Consider the following 21188-nt stretch of genomic DNA (forward strand, 5'->3'; position numbering starts at 1 on the left):
GATGAGCAGCATTAAATTTAATTTATTAAATTTATTTTAGAAAATAAAGCACAAAAGTAACCACCAAGCAATTTGGAGGCAGTTTTTTGTCATATGGTTAGATGAAAGGTTAAGATGGTTAAGAAAGGTTAAGATGAATGGTTAAAATGAAAGCGGTGGTGACTCAATTTTATTTAAGAATTAACGACGCTTCTTGACTACTAAGGTCCCTGCGTTGGCCCTGCAGCGCATTACTGCAGCGTGATTCGATCTCTGGGTCGTGTATTACCAAGCTAAGGTCAAACCCACTGCGCCACCACTGCGCCACTCAATTTTATATTTTATTTCTGTTATCCATTCAAACTTGGTCATATTGGCCTCTGAATGGTTTCAGGCTTATTTACATCCCCCCGATAAAAAGGGAAATGGGACACTTGAAACGAACGATAAAAACAAGAATGATTTAATACAACCATATAAATGTAATTAACGTTCTAAGAGCATATTCGATTGGAGTTTGAATGTTTGTGGTCTGCCAATAGAAAAGAACTTAGAATGACATTAATAAGAGAAAATTTTTGGAAAACTTGAAAATACTGGATGGAAAGAGGGAAATTTGGTCTGTTTTGTTTATTCAGACAAAAAGTTCGTATGTGTCTGATGTGTCATTGATTTTGTTGACATCATTAGCAGACATGAACATGCGGAGGAAGGGAGAAGGTGCCCTCTCAAAATTTCAAGACTAAATGTTTAGCCCTTTTTATGGTTTGCCTCCTCTCCAAGACCCCTACATAATGTTTTTTTTTATCGATGGGTTTTTAAGGCTACCGTGGGCTCCTTCAAATTCAATTTGGTCAAATGCTAGCTTGATATTGGTTTTTGCTCAGAATACTTATTTACTTTAAGTTTTACATATTTTGCAAGATATCAACACTTTAGGGAATAATTTAAATTGTTGGACTTTTCTACGACGTTTCTAACATAAGCTGGATCCCTTGTATTGACCTGAACCCCTCCTACGGAATTACCACAATGCCCCAATCACTTGCCATGTCTTTTGAACAAAAACATATAGTGTAATGCACCATCTTTTTATTCTAAGTATTGCTAAACTAGAATATGCTTTCACATTTCCTACTTTTTTGATGAGAAATAGTCCAAATCAAAACAGTCTGTGGTTCCTTTAATATATAGTTCTTCCAATGTCATTTAGAAATTACAGGCCCCTGGCATTCCATTTCCACAGATAAGGAAAACTAAATTATGTACATTGGATTCATTGAATCGCCATAACGCTTGCGAAACCAGAGATTGTGTAACACGAATTATAATAATAAATATATGGTGGGCTTTTCTTATGTTTTAATTAAAATGTAATTTTAAACAATCCTTACTTTGAGTATTTTATTTGTTTTTTATCATTTCTGGTTATTTTTCATCATTTTCGTCAATTTCTTGTTTTGTTTCGGTGACTGAGTATCTATTTTTGAAAGGGTGCTTATCCATATAAGTTTTTTCAATTTGATTACTACTTCGGTTTTTTTTTCTTTGTCGTTTTTTACTATTTGTTTATTTTTTGTATGTTTATTTCTTTATTTCTTTTTTTGGCTTTTAGCTGATTGAAAGTGTGTGTGAACATCTAGTTGTTGCTGCAAAATGACATAGAAGCATAGATAGGAAGAATAATCCCCCCGCCCTGGATTGCCTCAAAGGAATCCCCCTCCCCCCCAAAAAAAATTGACCAAAGCCCCCCTCAATGGCTGGAATTTTTTGAACTACATTGCTCTTTTCTTTTTTTAAGGGCATGATTTATTTATTCTCAAGGTTACTCGTGAAGGGCTTCGTATTAAATTCAGTTACTTTTGAAGTCCACTTTTTGACATTTTTAAAGTACCAAAATTGAATGTTTTATTGCAAAAATGAATTTGGCTGTAATTCATGCATTATTCATTATATTTCAACAATTGCCGAAGGACTCTACATATTCAATATCCTATCGTACCAGTAATGAACCACATTGATCTAATTTTGTTTTTGCTCGTTACTTTCGGTTAATAAAAAACAAAACAAAAAGTTGGTTTTCATAGTAGATTAGTCCTGTAACAGTTTGTTGGTTTTACTCGAAAATAGTCAGAATTTTATTTGTCAATAAAAATTAAACTGCTTTGTCAAACTTAATCTCATTGATCTTAGTTTTAGACTCTAAAATCAGATGTTGAGTGGATAGAGCTTCTTAGAGTTAGTTGATTGTTAACTCAGTCTTAATTGATGAAGTTTAGTTAAAATGTATATTGTAAATAACATATTAATTAAATTGAAAGTAAATACAATTTATTTCAAATAAATGAAATTAATTTAACCCGATCCTAGCTAAGTTTAATTCTGGTTTCTTAATTTAGTTTATGAAGTTTAGGTACTTCAATAAGTAAATTGTCAGTAAATGAACCCAGTAACTAAGTAAATTGTATTTAAATAAGGAAATTAACGGATAATTATAAGTTAAAACTCTATAATTTAAACTCGAGTTTTTTTCTTTCTGAACTTGATCAATTTCCCAACAGAGTCATAAATAAAACAATGAGAATGCTCTTAATTTGTATAATTGATAAATGTCAGTAACTCTCAGCCAATCACTAACCTCAAAACAAGCACGTGAGTTTATTTAGCGGGCTCCTGAAGCTACTATTTGTCTATTGTAAAAAAAAGAGTCATTTGGTTCACGACCCTCGTAAGAGAGTGTATGTTTCATGATTTATATTTTTTTCAGATTGCTGGTGATATAGGCAAGTACAGGATTTTGGCGGACAATTCCTTGCAGATTATTGGTCTAGACAGGAATGATGCTGGTGTGTACACTTGCATTGCTAGCAATGGTTTTGGCTCTCCTGCAAGTAGGCAAACTAGATTGGACGTTAAAGGTAATCTTCAAAAGATATTACTTTAATACAATTAGCAAAAAAAATGCGAATTTCCAGCCCAAAGCTATTGGTAGTAGTATGGGGTTATGCACTTTAATGACATTCCTATCCCGATGTACCATTGGAGTCCACCTATACTCCGATGACAGTCCTATCCTGGTGACTATTGGAGTTGCTAACCCCTTGTATGCATCTATACTCCGATGACAGCCATATCCTGGTGACTATTGGAATCGCTAACCCCTTGATTCCGCCTATATTCCGATGGTAGCCATAACATTTGTTGGAAACATCGCTGGACAGGCTTATTATCTCGGTGAAACAATACAACAGTTCCTACTGGCCAATACCCCCATCGCATCTGGTCTATCGAGCATCTGGTGTTGCGTAATCATTCATGTTATCAATGAAACAATGCAACGAATGTAAGCGCCACGTACCATTGTATAAGGCATCTCAGCTTCCGATTCCTGGTCGTTCGAGCATCTGGTATTGTACAATCATTGATGTTGTGGATGAAACAATGCAGCGAATACAACCTGTGGATTATCCACTTTGCATTGTAATGGTAATGAGCAAACCAGTTTTCCATTATCGGGGCTTGAGCATGAGTTTGGGTCCCCACATTCCCATCCAGGGCCCCATGCTCTCCGCCAGGACCTCATTGCCCCCACCCCATTTTCGAAATTCAATTTTTTGTGCTCAGAATTTTTGTACTTAGAATTATTTGGGTATTACAAACTTATAGTATATTTTGGGACTTGGAATAATTTTGGGACTTCGAATTTTTTTGGGACTTGGAATTTTTTGGGGCTTAGAACTATTTTGGTATTAGACTCTTTTTAGAATAATTTGGGACTTGGAATTATTTTGGGACTTGGAATTTTTTGGGGCTTAGAATTTGTTTGGACAGAAAATCATAAAGGTAGGCAGAGAGATATAAAAACACACAGGCCTGGAGAGAGAGAAAGAGAGACAGAGAGAGAGAGAGAAACATAGAGAGAGAGAGAGAGAGACAGAAATATATATAGAGAGATAAAAATAGAGAGAGAGAGAGAAAAATAGAGAGAGAGAAAAAAGTAGAGAGAGAGAGAGAAAAATAGAGAGAGAGAAAAATAGAGAGAGAGAGATGGAGAAAAAACATACACAAACACACTAGTGGTGAACACACAAAGACAGGCAAATAGACAGGCAAACTCGCAGTCAGACAGAAAGGCATGAAGAGAGAGAGAAGAGAGGGAAACACACACAAATACACAGAATTAGATATACAAACACACAAAAATAGACCTTTAGACAGACAAATACAGTAAGACATACATGTATGGAGAGAGAGTGACAAAAATCACACGCAAACAAACAAAGTCCAACACACAAAGACTCACACAGAGACAGGCAAACACACAGTCAGACAATCCAGAATGGAGAGAAAGATAGAAAAATACACAAAATATAGTAAGACAGACACAAATACAGGCGAAAACACTCTGAGACACGGAGAGAGAGAGAAAAACTTAAACACAAACACACACAGTCAGACACACAAACATACAAAGACTTACACAGAGCAAAAAAGAGAGTGTGTGTGTGAGAGAGAGAGAGAGAGAGAGAGAGAGAGAGAGAGAGAGAGAGAGAGAGAGAGAGAGAGAGAGAGAGAGAGAGAAACACACATAAACACACAGAATTATACAGACACACAAAAATGTGTGTCTTTGTGTGTTTATATGTGTGACTATATGTTTGTGTATTTTTTCCTCTCTCCCCGTGCCTGAGTGTCTCACTGTGTTTTTGTGTCTGACTCTGTTTGTTTGTGTATGTCTTCGTCTCTCTCTTTCCATGCCTATTTGTCCGACTGTGTGTTTGCCTGTCTCCGTGTCTGTCTGTGTGTTTGTAACTCTGACTCTGTGTTTTTGTGTATGTTTCTCTCTCTCTCTCTCTCTCTCTCTCTCTCTTTCTTTCTTTCTTTTTTTGTCTTTCTCTCTCTCTCTCTCTCTTTCCCCATTCCTGTGTGTCTGACTTTATTTGCCTGTGTGTATTTTTGTGTGTGACTCTATATGTTTGTGTGTGCTATTATATATATCTCTCTCTGTCCCTGTGTGTCTGACTGTGTGTTTACCTGTCTCTGTATGTCCATTTGTGTGTTTTTGTGTTTGACTCTGTGTATGTTTTTTGTATTTTCTCCGTGCCTGTGTGTCTGAATGTGTGTTTACATGTCTCAGTGTCTGTCTTTGTGTGCTTTTGCGGCTGACTTTATTTGTTTGTGCATGTTTTGTCTCTCCCCCCCTCTCTCTCTCTCTCTCTCTCTCTCCCTCTCTCCATATCTGTGTGTCTGACTGTTTGTTTGCCTGTCTATGTGTCTGTCTTTGTGTGTTTGTATGTCTGACTCTATGTGTTTATATCTGTTTTTCTCTTTTCTCCGTGCCTCTGTGTCTGAGTGCGTGTTTGCCGCTATTTGTGTCTGTCTTCTTATGTTTTTGTGTCTAACTCTTTATGTTTGCGTGTGTTTTTTGTCTCTCTCTCTCTCTGTGCCAGAATTTCTGACTGTGTGTTTGCCTATCTCTGCGTGTGTTTGACCTTGTGTGTTTGCGTCTGATTTTTCTCTCTCTTTCTCTATGTCTGTGTGCCTTGCTTTATGTTTTTCTGTCACAGTGTCTGTCTTTGTGTGTCTAACACTGTGTGTTTGTGTGTGTTTTCTCTCTCTCTCTCTCTCTCTCTCTCTCTCTCTCTCTCTCTCTCTCTCTCTCTCTCCGTGCCTGTGTGTCTTACTGTGTTTTTGTCTGTCTCTGCATCTCTTTTTTAGGTTTTTGTGTCTGACTCTGTGTATTTGTATGTGCTTTTTTCTATCTCTCTCCGTGCCTGTGTGTCTGATTGTGTGGTTGTCGGTCTCTGTGTCTGTCTTTGTGTGTATGTATGTTTCACTCCGTGTGTTTGTCTGTGTTTTTCCTTTCTCTCTCTTTCTCCATGTCTGTGTGCTTGACTGTGAGTTTACCTGTCTCTGTGTCCGTTTTTGTGTGTTGGTTTCTCTGACTCTTTGTTTTTTGTCTATCTCTCCTTGCCTGTGTGTCTGACTGTTTGTTTTTCTGTCTCAATGTCTTTCTTTGTGTAGTTTACGTCTGACTCTGTGTGTTTGTGTGTTTTTTGTTCCTCCGTCTCTCTCTGTGCCTGTGTTTTTGACTTTGTTTTTGTCTGTCTCTTTTTCTATCTTTATAAGTTTGTGTCAAAAAGTACCAAAAAGTCCAAGTCCTCAAAAAATTCTAAGTAAAAAAAAAATCGAAGTTAAGAAAATAGGGGTTGCACTAGGGTTTTGTCGGGGGCATTTGATCCTGGATGGGAATATGGGGACCCAAACTCACGCGCAAGCCTCGATAATGGAAAACCAGTGTGCTCATGACCATTACATTACAAAAAGAATACCTGGTTGGTTGTATTCGTTGCATTATGTCATCGACAACACTCTTATCTTACACTCTTATCTTATTTTATCGACAAATTTTCTTCTTACACAATACCAGATGCTCAATAGAACAGGAATCAGGAACTGAGATACCTTACTCAATGGTACATGGTTTTTGTATTTGTTGCATTGTTTCATCGATAGCATGACTTGTTATGCAATACCAACTACTCTACAGACCAGATGCAATGAGATTCTTGGCCGGTAGGAACTGTTGTATTGTTTCACCGTGAAAATAAACCTGGTCAGCGATGTTTCCACGAAATTTTATTGCTGTCATCAGAGTGTAGGTTGATACAAGGGCTAGCAACTCCAATAGTCACCAGGATACGGCTGTCATCGGAGTATAGGTGGATACAAGGGTATAGCAAGTCCAATAGTCACCGAGGTTGGGCCGTCTTCAGAGTATAGGGGGATAAGAGGGATTTGCAACTTCATTAGTACATCAGTATAGGGATGTCGTAAACTGCATAACCCCATACTACTATTGATTTTTTTTCTGCAAGTAGATAAACTAGATTAGATGTGAAATGTTATCTTCAAATTATATTAATCTGATACTTAACCAAACAAAATGTGAATTTTAAGTCAAAAGGTATTGATTTTGTATGTGTTTGTGGTGGGGGGCTATTGGGACATATTTTGTGGCGGAGGAGAATCACTTAAACCTAAAATCAGTGCTGCCCATACTGTGTATTCAATGGATGGATTCAAAGAACGATAGAGAAGAATTAATTTATTTTAATACGATTTAAACAAATTGGCCATTTAAACTCACCCAGGTCACTGGAACAGTTTCATAACTACAATGTCGTTCCAGTTGGGGACTAGTTACTATCCATGTTGTAAAAGCTAGGACAAATCTTTCTGACTTTCAGAAATAACTAGAAATGGGAGTAGTGACCGCCATTTGGTTTCCGTGACAGCCCTATCCTTGATTTTAAATGCATCACTATCCCTGCTTTTAGTTTCATCGCGATCCCTGCTTCTTAAACACATAGCTATCCCACTATTTTACAACACCCCTATCCTGTCATTCCATGACAACCAGCAAGTGCTAATTACATCATAGGGATCTTTTAAGAGATATATGTGTATGTTAAGTAATAAAGAATACTTTTTAAGAGATACAGGTATTTGTCAAACAGTTCGTGGTAACGAACTGTAGTAAGGAGCGACCCGGCTCAATGGTAACCAAAACTCTAAAAGTGGAATTTTGATACCAATAGCTACATCAAAAGAATTGCATTTTAATGCTGATTTTAAATATATAAGTTTCATTAAGTTTAGTGTTAACTATCAAAAGTTACTAGCCTGAGAAGTTTTGCCTTATTTTAGAAAATAGGAGGAGACACCCCCTAAAAGTCATAAAATCTTAACGAAAATCACACCATCAGATTCAGCGTATCAGAGAACCCTACTGTAGAAGTTTCAAGCTCCTATCTACAAAAATGTAGAATTTTGTATTTTTTGCCAGAAGGCAGATCACGGATGCGTGTTTATTTGTTTGTTTTTTGTTTTTTTTTCATGGGTGATCGTATCGACCCAGTGGTCCTAGAATGTTGCGAGAGGGCTCATTCTAACGGAAATAAAAAGTTCGAGTGCCCTTTTTACGTGACCAAAAAATTGCAGGGCACCTAGCCCCCCTCCCACGCTAATTATTTTCCCAAAGTCAACGGATCAAAATTATGAGATAGCCATTTTATTCAGCGTGGTCGAAAAACCTTATAAATATGTCTTTGGGGACGACTTACTCCCCCACAGTCCCCGTGGGAGGGGCTACAAGTTACAAACTTTGATCAGTGCTTACATATAGTAATGGTTATTGGGAAGTGTACAGACGTTTTCAGGGGATTTTTTATGGGGGGAAGGGTTGAGAAGAGGGGGATATGTTGGGGGAACTTTCCATCGAGGAATTTGTCACGGGGGAAGAATTTTTCCATGAAGGGAGCGCAGGATTTTCAAGCATTATTAAAAAAAAAGTTACGTATATCTTTTGCTAATAAAAACATTCGTAAAAAATTTTAAGTTCTAGTTACCTTTTTAAGTAACCAAAAAATCGGAGGGCAACTAGGCTTCCTCCCCCGCTCCTTTTTTTTCGTTTTTTGATCATTCGATCAAAATTATGAGAAAGCCATTTAGCCAAAAAAATAAATATGAAAATTTCGTTTTAATTATTCCTCTGTGGAGAGCCAAAGTCAAAATATGAATTGATTCAAAAACGTTCAGAAATTAAATACAAAAACAAGTTTTTTAACTGAAAGTAAGGAGCGACATTAAAACTTAAAACGAACAGAAATTACTTCGTATATGAAAAGGGCTGTTTCCTCATCAACGCCCTGCTCTTTACGCTAAGGTTTTTTACTGTTTTAAAAAGAAGAGTTGAGAGAAAGAGTCAAACTTTAGCGTAACGACCGGGGCGTTGATGAGGAAGCAGCCCCTTTCATATACGAAGTAATTTCTGTTCGTTTTAAGTTTTAATGTCGCTCCTTACTTTCAGTTAAAAAACTTGTTTTTTGTATTTAATTACGCAATAAGATTTGGTTACTTTTCGTTGTTACCTAATAAGGTATTGTTTACTTTTGAGGGTAACGCAATCTTACGTTACTTAGTAAATTTATTTGGAATGATACATTACGCGTAACAGGCTAGACTTTAGGAACCCGTGGAAAATCCCTACTTGTAACTGAGGGGGAAACACACGTGGGTTTTACGTAATCTTGCATTATTTGATGGATCTATCGGTAATGACACGATCTCGCGTAACATGCTTGACTTCAGGGGCCCGTGGGGATCCCCGCTTGTACCTCAGCACAGCACACACGTAGGATGCTACGTAATGACGGTACGTATAGCGGTGTTACATAATATTTTAAGAGTTTTTTTCTTCTTGATTTATTTTTTCTTTCAAGGCGTTTTTTCTTCTTCAGAATTTCATTTTGTTTAAAGATGCTTTTCTCAGGGAATCTTTATGTTCCAAATATTTTATTCCCGCATTAGGATTCGAAAGGGATTCCCCCTCAATAGAATGAAGCACTAACCAGGTGGACTCTCAAAGCCTTTCTAATATTTTGTTTCGGATAATTCTTTCTACATGATAAGTTGTTTCCCAATCCAGGAATTCTCAGTCTCGGTTACTATAATGATTAAATGGTTCGCGTGTTTCCTAACCGTTTTCTTCGAGTCGTGTTTTAATCCCAATGCTATTTAATATTGATCTATTAAGCGCACTTGCCTACCAGAAATCTATAAAATGAAGTTTTCTAATGTGAATACAAATGTTTTAATGTAAATACAAATACACTACAAAATACAACGTAATAATTTCGGTTTGTTTCAAGTTTTAATGTTACTCCTTACTCTCAGTTGAAAAAACTTTTTTTTTGTTTAAATGAAGTTAAGGAGTTAAAGATTTGCTCTGTGTTTGCTCTGAATTTAAGCTGTAATTAAAACTGATGTTTTTTTATGTGTGAAAATAAGCAATGTCTTCACACCCAAATAGAGTTAAACGAATCCTCAAAGATTTCCTGATTCCCCATTCAAAGTGAGATTTTACTAATACAGAGATTTAGCTAGCACTGTTTAATCCATTCAGAATTTTTCATAGAATTTATTCAGTCCAACAGAAAATTCTATGAAAAATCTGATTAACTAAATTAGTGCTAGAAAAACCCCAGTATTACTAAAACCTCGTTGTGAGTGGGGCATAACTTAAAGCACCAAGTACAGTGATAACGAAATCTATTTAAGTAGAATTGATTTAGGGGAAATTTTCCCTACCGTATATATGTAAAAAAGGAGGAAAAATAAGAAACTCAAATTAAAAAAAACAAATTCAAAAAGTCAAAAAAACTGCAGTTATTTGGTTTTTGATGTTGGTTGGAGTTCAACGAAAAATAAATAAACGTGGGTGAAAAATTTGAAAAATAAAAGGCAATAACATATGAAGGCTATAACAGCTTAAGGTTTTGGTTATATTTGAACTAGTATTTGTTCTTAGCAATCAAATGATTGCTAATTTTTGAACTTTTAACAACAGTAAGCATTGTCATATTTAACTAAAGAGTTCTTCTTGTTTATTTTGACGGTTCAACATGGCAACACTGATGAAAGCGTGGTATTGCCCTTTTTTGAAATTAAATTTTAAAAAACAAGTTTTTTTTTTAACTGCAAGTAAGGAGCGACATTAAAACTTAGAACGGACAGAAATTATTCGGTATATGAAAGAGGTTTTCCCCTCTTCAGCCCCTCGCTCTTTACGCGAAAGTTTGACTCTTTCTCACAACTCTACTCTTTAAAACAATACTACAAATACTTTTTATTTGATGTTGTTTTTTTTTACATTAACTTGATTCCAATAGCTCGGGGGGGGTAATTGTTCATTCTTTGTTCCACTAAATCCGTGTTGCGACGGTCTTATAAAGGATTCAACTGCAAGTAAGGAGCGATATTAAAACTTAAAACGAACAGAAATTATTCCGTATATTAAAGGGGTTGTCCCCTCCTCAACACCTCGCTCTTTACGATAAAGTTTTTTTTTATTATTATAATATGTAGAGTTGTAACAAAGAGTCAAACTTTAGCGTAAAGAGCGGGGTGTTGACGAGGGGACAACCCCTTTAATATACGGAATAATTTCTGTTCGTTTAAATTTTAATGTCACTCCTTACTTGCAGTTAAAAAAAACTTGTTTTTTTTTTATTTAATCATATACGAGGAGGATGGGGCCTGACATGGTAAAATCAGTTTTTAGGTTTCAAATTATTCAAGAAGATTCCTCCAAATAAATGATCTTCTATGGGGATATCCCCCCCGCTTTTCCCACCTTTGCTTAGGAAAGAATATGAATGGTATCTTTTACTTTAAACTCAACTGTGTGTGTAATAAAAGGAGATAATCCTCACTTTATCCTCTTATTGAAAATATATTCCTCCAAATTAAGAAAAATTGCCCCAAATGAGATTGTGCAATTGAGATTTTGGCTCACCGCACATGAATAATTAAAACGAAATTTGCATATTTTTTTTTTTTTTTGCTAAATGGATTTCTCATAGTGTTGATCGAACAATTTTGATAAAAAGCGGTGGGGGAGGAGGCCTAGTTGCCCTCCAATTTTTGGTTACTTAAAAATGCAACTAGATTTTTTTTCGAAAGTTTTTGTTAGTATTAAACATGCGTACCTTATGAATTAACTTACGTAACAAACTTCTATATTTGTGTATATGTATTACGTATATGAGAGGGTTCACCCCCTCGTCAATACCTCTCTCTTTACAAGCTTGAATTGTGTCCCAGATCTTTAAGAATGACCCCTGAATCACAAGGCTGTTGAATAAACAGTTGAAATTATTAAAAATACTTTAGCGTAAAGAGCAAGGTATTGTGGAGGAGACGAATCCCCTTATATATGTAATATCTTATGTTCGTTTTATGTTTTAATGCTGCTCATTACTTCCAGTTGAAAAAAAATCATTTATTTACTCATTGTTTTTTTTTTAATAATGCTAAAAATCCCTGCGTCCCCTTCATGGAAATTCTCTTCCCTTCTGATAAATTCCTCCATGGAAATATCCTCCCATGTAACCCCTTCCCCCCAACCCACCCCCATCCCAACGCGAAAAAGTCCCGCCTGAAAACCTGTGTACACTTCATAATAACCATTACTATATGTGAACCATTACTATATGTGAACAATGGTCAAAGTTTGTAACTTGTAGCCCCTCCCCTGGAAAGTGTGGGGGATTAATTCGTTCCCAAAGACATAGTTATTAGGTTTTAGACTAAGCTAAACAGAATGACTATCTCAAAATTTTGATCCGGTGACTCTGGGAAAAAGGTGTGCGTTGGAGGGGGCCTAGGTGCCTTCCAATTTTTTCGGTCACTTAAAAAGAGTACTAGAACTTTTGATTTCGGTTAGAATGAGCCCTCTTGCGACATTTTAGGACCACTGGGTCGATACGATCACCCCTGGGGAAAAAACAACAAAAATACAAACTAACAAATAAACACGCATCGTGATCTGACTTCTGGCAAAAAATACAAAATTCCACATTTTTCTAGATAGGAGCTTGAAAATTCTAGAGTAGGGTTCTCCGATACGCTGAACCTGATTGTGTGATTGTTAAGATTCTATGACTTTTTCGGGGGTGTTTTCACCTATTTTCTAAAACAAGGCAATTTTTCTCAGGCTCATAACTTTTGATGGGTAAGACTAAACTTGATGAAACTTATCAAACAGTTGGGTGGTAACGAACTGTAGTAAGGAGCGACCCGGCTCAATAGTAACCAAAACTCTAAAAAATGGAATTTTGATACCAATAGCTACATCAAAAGAATCGCATTTTAATGCTGGTTTTAAATATATAAGTTTCATCAAGTTTAGTCTTACCCATCAAAAGTTACGAGCCTGAGAAAATTTGCGTTATTTTAGAAAATAGGGGGAAACGCCCCCTAAAAGTCATAGAATCTTAACGAAAATCACACCATCAGATTCAGCGTATCAGAGAACCCTACTGTAGAAGTTTCGAGCTCCTATCTACAAAAATGTGGAATTTTGCATTTTTTGCCAGAAGGCAGATCACGGATGCGTGTTTATTTGCTTTTTTTTTTTTTTTTTTTTTTTTTTTTTTTTCCCAGGGGTGATCGTATCAACCCAGTTGTCCTAAAATGTTGCAAGAGGGCTCATTCTAACGGAAATGAAAAGTTCTAGTGCCCTTTTTAAGTGACCAAAAAAATTGGAGGGCACCTAGGCCCCCTCCCACGCTAATTATTTTCCCAAAGTCAACGGATCAAAATTCTGAGATAGCCATTTTATTCAGCGTAGTCGAAAAACCTTATAACTATGTCTTTGGGGACGACTTACTCCCCCACAGTCCCCGTGGGAGGGGCAACAAGTTACAAACTTTGACCTGTGCTTACATATAGTAATGGTTATTGGGAAGTATACAGGCGTTTTCAGGAGGATTTTTTTGGTTTAGGGGAGGGGTTGAGAAGAGGGGGATATGCTGGGGGAACTTTCCTTCGAGAATTTGTAATGGGAGAAGAAAATTTCCATGAAGGGAGAGCAGGATTTACTAGCATTATTAAAAAAAAAAAACAATTAAAAAATAAAAGTGAAAAAGCTTTTTCAGCTGGAAGTAAGGAACAGCAATAAAACTTAAAACAAACAGAAATTATTACCCATATGAGGGGCTCACCTCCTTCTAATACCTCGCTCTTTACGCTAAAGTATTTTCGGTAATTTCAACTACTTATTCTACGGCTTTTGTGATTCAGGGGGTCATTCTTAATGAATTGGGATACAATTTAAGCTTTAGTGTAAAGAGCGAGGTACTGACGATGGGGCGAATCCCCTCATATATGTAATAAAAATATGAGAATACAAAAGTTCTTTACGTAAGCTAATTTATAAGTTACGTAAATCTTTTACCAATAAAAAGATTCGTAAAAAATTAAAAGTTCTAGTTGCCTTTTTAATTAACCAAAAAATCGGGGGGCAACTAGGCTTCGTCCCCCGCTCTTTTTTTCTCAAAATCATTCGATCAAAATTATGAGAAAGCCATTGAGCCAAAAAAAAAATATGCAAATTTCGTTTTGATTATTCCTCTGCGGAGAGCCAAAATCAAAAAATGGATTGATTCACAAACGTTCAGAAATTAAATAAAAAAAAAACAAGTTTTTTCAACTGAAAGTAAGGAGTGACATCAAAACTTAAAACGCACAGAAATTACTTCGTATATGAAAGAGGCTGCTTCCTCATCAACGCCCCGCTCTTTACGCTAAAGTTTTTTACTGTTTTAGAAAGAAGAATTGAGAGAAAGAGTCAAACTTTAGCGTAAAGAGCGGGGCGTTGATGAGGAAGCAGCCTCTTTCATATACGAAGTAATTTCTGTGCGTTTTAAGTTTTGATGTCACTCCTTACTTTCAGTTGAAAAAACTTGTTTTTTTTTTATTTAATATATTTAAGATCAGCATTAAAATGCGATTCTTTGGATGTAACTATTGGTATCAAAATTCCGTTTTTTAGAGTTTCTTTTACTATTAAGCCGGGTCGCTCCTTACTACAGTTCGTTACCACGAACTGTTTGATGGTGGTATTCAGTACAAAAAGCTTACAGCTCGTATATTTTTAAACCATTAACGATTTTAAAGAGAACTTAGAGATATTCAATAAAATAGTTATAGCTAGAGTTTTTAACTAGCTATTAGATTGGGAATGTTGCATTGAAATCCCACAGTGTGTAATTCTGAAAATAGGATTTTTGGGCATTGACTTTCACACTTTCATTTCCTTCAGGGCAATATTTACAATAACCCAGTAGCATAAAGTACCATCATCTTTTAATTACTCTAAGTATTATTTAAAAATAAGTATAAAGAGTGTGTCTCAAAATAAAATCAATTAAATAAGGATAATGCCACAAGTGCCACTATTTTTTGATTATTGTAAAAATTATTTAATTTTCTTATTTAACAATGAAACTTGTGATTATTTAATTCCTTTAATAAAATAAGATAAAACTGAAAAATGCATTTTGGGTTAAATAAAAATAAATATTTCTTAATATTGTATTTACAATAGGGAAGCTTGTATGGCTGGTAACAAAGGTGGTCGAAAACTCAGGTTGAATATTCTGCTAAGACTATTAACATGATTCACGTTTTAGTCGGAAAATAAAAAATCTTCAATGCCCTCTTTCGTCAGGTAAGATAAATAACTGCATCAATGAAGAAGGGTCTAAAGATTAAATAAGGGCCTAATTAAAAATTTTCCAGGAAAGCGAAATAAGATTATTTTATGGTAAAGGAATAGCTCTAGTTTTAACTGATGTGTGTCTCTTGTTTCTCGAATTTAATTGGCGCTTAGGAAACTATTTCTGCCTTATTTCTCCGAGGAAGGAAGCACAGAAAGGTTTAAAAAAAAACATTTGTTTCTATTGGTAGAAATTATTGTTTTGTCTCACAATTCAGATCCCTTGGGTCCTAAATTCTCTCCAGAATCGTAATGGAAAGCTAGAGGAAAAATCTTTCTAAATTCCTGCAAAATGATTACAGAAAAATCCTTCCATTTCTTTTTGAACAAAAGAAGAAAAAAAATCAAATGTAAGTAAAAAGCGATAATAAAGCTCAAAAATACACACAAAATATCTGTATATTATATATATATATATATATATATATATATATATATATATATATATATATATATATATATATATATATATATATATATATATATATATGTGATATATATATATATATATATATATATATATATATATATATATATATATATATATATATATATGTATATATATATGAATATATATATATATATATATATATATATATATATATATATATATATATATATATATATATATATGTTATGAATATATAATATATGAATATAATACTGTATATATAATATGATGTATATGAGCTGGGTTGCAGCGCCCTCATCCCCCTTTCTTTGCGCCAAGGTTTATCTAGAGCTTAACTGAAAAAAAAAATGGAGTGCAAAAATATAGCGAGTTGATAATCGTAAGTGTTTTATATGCTGATTGCCTTTCAAAACCCTTAAACTATGTTTTATTGTTTAAAACAAATGCAAGTACACAACCCCTTGTATTCTCGTGAGTATTGTGAAAAAAACATTTATCCTCTTGCTCTTCTATAAGGGCATTCGTTCTTAAAAGAGTGACATAAGACGCCAAAGTTCAGTGTAACAGGTAGGGGTTGAGCGGACTGTAGCTCTTCTAATGTACAGGATATGTTTAGTCCAGGACTTTTAGGGTTTGACCCGGACAAAATTGCAATATAAACGAAAATGGTACCAAAATTATCAGAAAAAATTCTGTACATCATACTTTAAGTCCCTATAAATCCCAGTGGGGCTAATACCCAAAAAACAGGAGGAAAGGGGGAAATGTGAGGGGAAATTGGGAAAACTGCCGAACATGCCCAGAAAATAGTTCAAATTGAGTTTGCTGGGGCTTTTCTATACACTGATCACGAAACTGACATCTAAAATTCAGTATCGAATAAAATTACTAAGGAAAACGGGTGGAACAGAGGGAAGAGGGGAAAATTTTAAAATACCGGATAGGGGTGGAAAGTACTTTGAAATATGTTTTTGGGGTCTTTCTATCTGCTGATCCCAAAACTGAAATTTAAATTGAAATAGAGAACATGAGCCCCACCATAACGGGGGAAAAGGGGAAAAGAAGAGAAAGAAAAGGGGGAAAGAGGGGAAGGTAGGGGTTAAGTGGATCATAGCTGTTCTAATGTACAGGATACTTTCTGTTTGTTTTGAGCTTTAATGTAGCTCTTTACTATTCTTTGAAAACCCTGTTTTTTTTCGTTAAATATCTGTTCGTTTTTAATATCATAATTCGTGAAATATAAATATGAAGGAGGGGCTTCCTTCCCAGCTGCCTCTAGACTTTTTGCTCAAGCTTAATGTTTGCATAGTAATGCTCCAAAAAATCACCCCACAAAAATGTAAACTCTTTGAGATTTTTTTAGGTTGGCCTAATTTGCCAAAAGGATGCTTCAGGAAAGAATTTGTGTGATCTTAACGGGGAATTTTTTAGAAAGATTTTTTATTGGGAACCCCATGCTTACCAGGACAATGGCCCCCTCCTCAGCCACTGTCCAGGTAAGCATGTGATACAACACATACTTAAAAAAGACAGAAAATAAGCCATTGCAATGAACAAAACAATAAAAACTGATTAAAATAATGAACATCTTATTGATATAAATATATTTACATAAAAACTACCCACAGTGTTCTACAATTTTTAATGTGATATACACTTATCTTGAGGAGTCCCCTCAGCTGCCCAACAGTGTCAGGTAAATTTAATTTAAGCATAATAATAATTTATACATTTAATTTATACATTGATTAAACTAAAAGTTTATTTTCTTGGGATTTAGCTTTAATGCCCAAAATAAGATGAAAAAATACAGGAATATTTTTTTTTTATGTAATGTAACTTTGTTTTTTTTTTCATTTTTTTCATTTAAAAAGCACATTAACAAATTGAGCCGGAAAGACTTAACTGGTGTAATAAGGCTCATAAGGATGATATACTCTAGGGAGCTTAAAGAAATTGTGGAGAGGAGATTTTGTCTTGTCTTATTCCGTGTATAAAAAAAAGTTTTTTAAACTGAAAGTAAGGAGCGACATTAAAACTTAAAACTAACAGAAATTACTCCCTGAATGAAAGGGGCTGGTCCCTCCTCAACGCCCCGCTCTTTACGCTAAAGTTTGACCTTTTCTCTCAATTTTGCTTTTTAAAATAGTAAAAAACCTCGGCGATTTTCGTTTCGTTCTATGACTTTTAGGGGGTATTTCCCCCTATTTTATAAAATAAGGCAAATTTTCCCAGCCTTGTAAATTTTGATGGGTAAGACCAAATTTGATGAAATTTATGTATTTAAAATCATTATAAAAATCCTGTTATTTTGACGTATCTAATTAGTATCAAAATTCCGTTTTTTAGAGGTTCGTGTACTATTGAGCCGGATCGCTCCTTACTACAGTTCACTACCACGAACTGTTTGATAATACAAATAGAAGAGAGCACATTTCCCTTTCTTTACCATTCTCCTTATCACGCACTACTCTGCTTTCGAAGCGACAGCAATTCTTGATCTCGAACAGGATATTGCTTCAACAATGAGATGAATTAAAGGATAGAATGGTGTTACACTTTACTTTATGGCGCTACTACCTTATAAACGTTATAATATGAAAAAAACTTCGTTTTCTTAAAGAGTTAAAGAGGCTGCGTCCCAAAGTCGAACCTTAAAACGTACAGGAATTAGAAGAGGCAGTTGGGGGGCTGCCGCCCCCCAAACCCCCAGCTTTTAAAGACTCTTTTGTACAGGTTTTTTGTTTTTTTGCTAACCCCCAGCTCTTGGCTTCGGAAAGGCCCTCTTTTAATTAACAAAAAATTGAAATGAATGAATAATGGAATAACTTCGAAAAATGTTAAACACAAGAGGACAGGAGAACCATTGCGCCGAAACTAGTAATTAGTAACAATGAAGTCCCCCCCCCCAAAAAAAAACCTGTACAAAAGAGTCTTTAAAAGCTGGGGGTTTGGGGGGCGGCAGCCCCCCAACTGCCTCTTCTAATTCCTGTACGTTTTAAGGTTCGACTTTGGGACGCAGCCTCTTTAACTCTTTAAGAAAACGAAGTTTTTTTCATATTATTTCTGTACGTTTTTTTACAATTAGGACTATAAGAAGACTATTAGGAGAGGCAAACCCCCCGCTTTTAAAGACTCTTTTGTACAGGTTTAATTTTTTTTCATATTGCTCATAAGAAGCTAATATTCTGTTATCCTCAAATGATAAGCTGTCCAGGTGTTATCAAAATTTTTTTGATGTTGTGAAAAAAAATCGCTCGTAAGGGACTTGAACCCTTGACCAGAGGATTAAAAGTCTCACGCTCTACCAACTGAGCTAATAACTTGCATGTGTGTAAATATAACTTCTCAATAGCTTTTAAAAATTTCAAATTAACATGGGCTCTTATGGAGAGAAATCCGTTAATTTAAATAGCTAATGGGTGGTTTCTGGAAAACACGGAAGGAGTTATCGGATCAAGCTGAAATTTCGCGGATAAGCTCCTGGGCCGTAGGGGACCTTAACTTGTGAATTTCAGCCCGATCGGACAACGTTAAAAGGGGTGGGAAGGGTTGGAGGGTCGAAACTTTCGGGGGGTTAAGATTTTCCTACGAAACTTTCATGGGCACTTACTCGGAGAATTCCGCATCGAATGAGTCTTCGTACACCCAGATCCGATGTCGGATGTGACCTGTAGGCGTGGCGAAAAAAAAAGTAAATGAATTTTAAGTGGCTATGCGTGGTTTCTGGAAAACAGGGAAGGAGTTATCGGATCAAGCTGAAATTTCGCGGATAAGCTCCTGGGCCCTAGGGGACCTTAACTTGTGAATTTCAGCCCGATCGGACAACGTTAAAGGGGGGCTTGGGTTGACAGGTCGAAACTTTCGGCCAGATTTTCCCCATGAAGAAAAAGTTGGAGGGGGATGAAATTTTGCAGGTTTCTTAGTTGGAGCTCGGGCTACGAAATGCATCCCTCCCCATCCGTCTGCGACCACTGGAACCGAAGATCGCTTAACATTGTCGTGTGTCGCCTCTTTATAGAGGCACGAGTGTGCCTCCTTGATTACCTGGAAACCACGGTTAGAAGAGACTACGCCTTCCTTTTACAGTCTTATTATCTAACCTTACTGTATATTTCTCCAACGATAAGATGAATAATAATAATAATAATAATAAATAGAATAGTGTTCTGCTTCACTTTAGTAGCGCTATTAACCTTATTCACGTTTTACCCAAAACTTTAAGATCTTTATTCCTTTTATTTCTCATTTCAGACATTAAAAGTTTTCTAGAAAAAAAACGGATTATCTACGCAAAATGAATGATTTTAGTTTTAAACGACACGAGTCTCTGGTTTCCCAATTTAATTGGAATTCACAATAGTATTTTTGTCTTTTTTGAGAAGGAAAACAAAGAAACGTAAAAACTTTTAAAACCATTCATTTCTAGTGGTAGAAAGTATTATTTTGTCTTATAATTCAGTTCCCTCTGGGCCTTCGAAGAATTGTAACTGAGAGTTGAAAGAAAAGTCTTTCAAAAGTGTCTGCGAAATTCTTATAGAAAATTTATTTCGTTTTCTTATAATTCTATAGTAGGTGTGTGTCATTTGTATTTTGATTTAACCAATTTTAGACGTACGTACAGATACAGCCATACAAACACACGCAAACACATCCTCATCAAAAATGTTTATACAACCGTACACTCATGCACAAAAATAGACAGAAACAAAACATACACTGCCAACCTTTTTTTGGGACGCAAATAAAAATAAACAAATATGTATGTATCTCAATTGAACGGAATAGAATTTTCTTTTTGAAGTTCAATAAAGGAAGACCCTAAAAATATTCTATTATACCTGCTTGAAAAAGATTAAAAATCAGCTCAATACCATTTAAATAATTTGATAGTTTTAGGAGTTCTCTGTTGAGCTAAACAAAACATACACTGCCAAACTTTTGTAGGGAAACAAATAAAAATACACAAAAGTATGTATGTATTTCTATAGATCTGTTAATATTTTCTTCCTGTCTTCAGAGCCTGTAATCCGTGGAGCTGAAGTGGTTGGACACAACCAAAACATAGTTGTAGTATTGGGCTCACCAGTAAGACTTCGCTGTTTTGCCCTTGGTTGGCCTCGACCTTCTGTTACGTGGTGGAGGTTTGATCGAATGCTTCCTTTATCATCTGATAGATATGAACAGTTCCGTGACTTTTCTCTGCTCATAAGACGCGTAACATTCCGAGATTTGGGTCCTTACACGTGTCAATCTTATAATGGATACGGTCGCGCTGCTTCCTGGACCATCACTGTACAGGCTGTTGGCCCTGTTCACAGTACTGATAAAGATGATGCAGACTATAGGAGATATTTAGTCCCACCACCAGCACCAAAGGCAACTACCCCAGCTCCAAGATTTGTGTATCGAACTAGGCCTCCAGCGCGTCCAATAGGTTATGTTCCTGGTCGAGGCCAGGCGCCTCCTGTTACTGCAACATCTGTATCTGCAGTCACAACTCCAGTAATCATAACCACCGAGTATACAAATCCATATTATGGTGAGTTGTTATGGAAAAGAAAGCCTGGGATGTCATTTGAGCTTTTTTACGGGTTTATGCTTTGGGATATGCTTATGGGTGATTTATCGTGTATCTATTCCATTATATGCAACAAAGAGTAGAAGTGAGAT

At 35.7% G+C, this 21188-nt stretch overlaps 1 protein-coding gene across 1 annotated transcript in view; it reads left to right on the forward strand.

Moving 5' to 3' along the window:
• Positions 1–21188, forward strand: part of LOC136028800 (papilin-like) — a 387506-nt gene that overhangs the window by 354020 nt on the left and 12298 nt on the right. The window contains exons 41-42 of the mRNA XM_065706703.1: positions 2747–2897; positions 20536–21057. Coding sequence (XP_065562775.1) covers positions 2747–2897; positions 20536–21057 — 673 coding nt within the window. The remainder of the gene's footprint in view (positions 1–2746; positions 2898–20535; positions 21058–21188) is intronic.

This window comes from Artemia franciscana, chromosome 7 (assembly GCF_032884065.1).
Source record: "Artemia franciscana chromosome 7, ASM3288406v1, whole genome shotgun sequence".
Lineage (NCBI taxonomy): Eukaryota > Metazoa > Arthropoda > Branchiopoda > Anostraca > Artemiidae > Artemia > Artemia franciscana.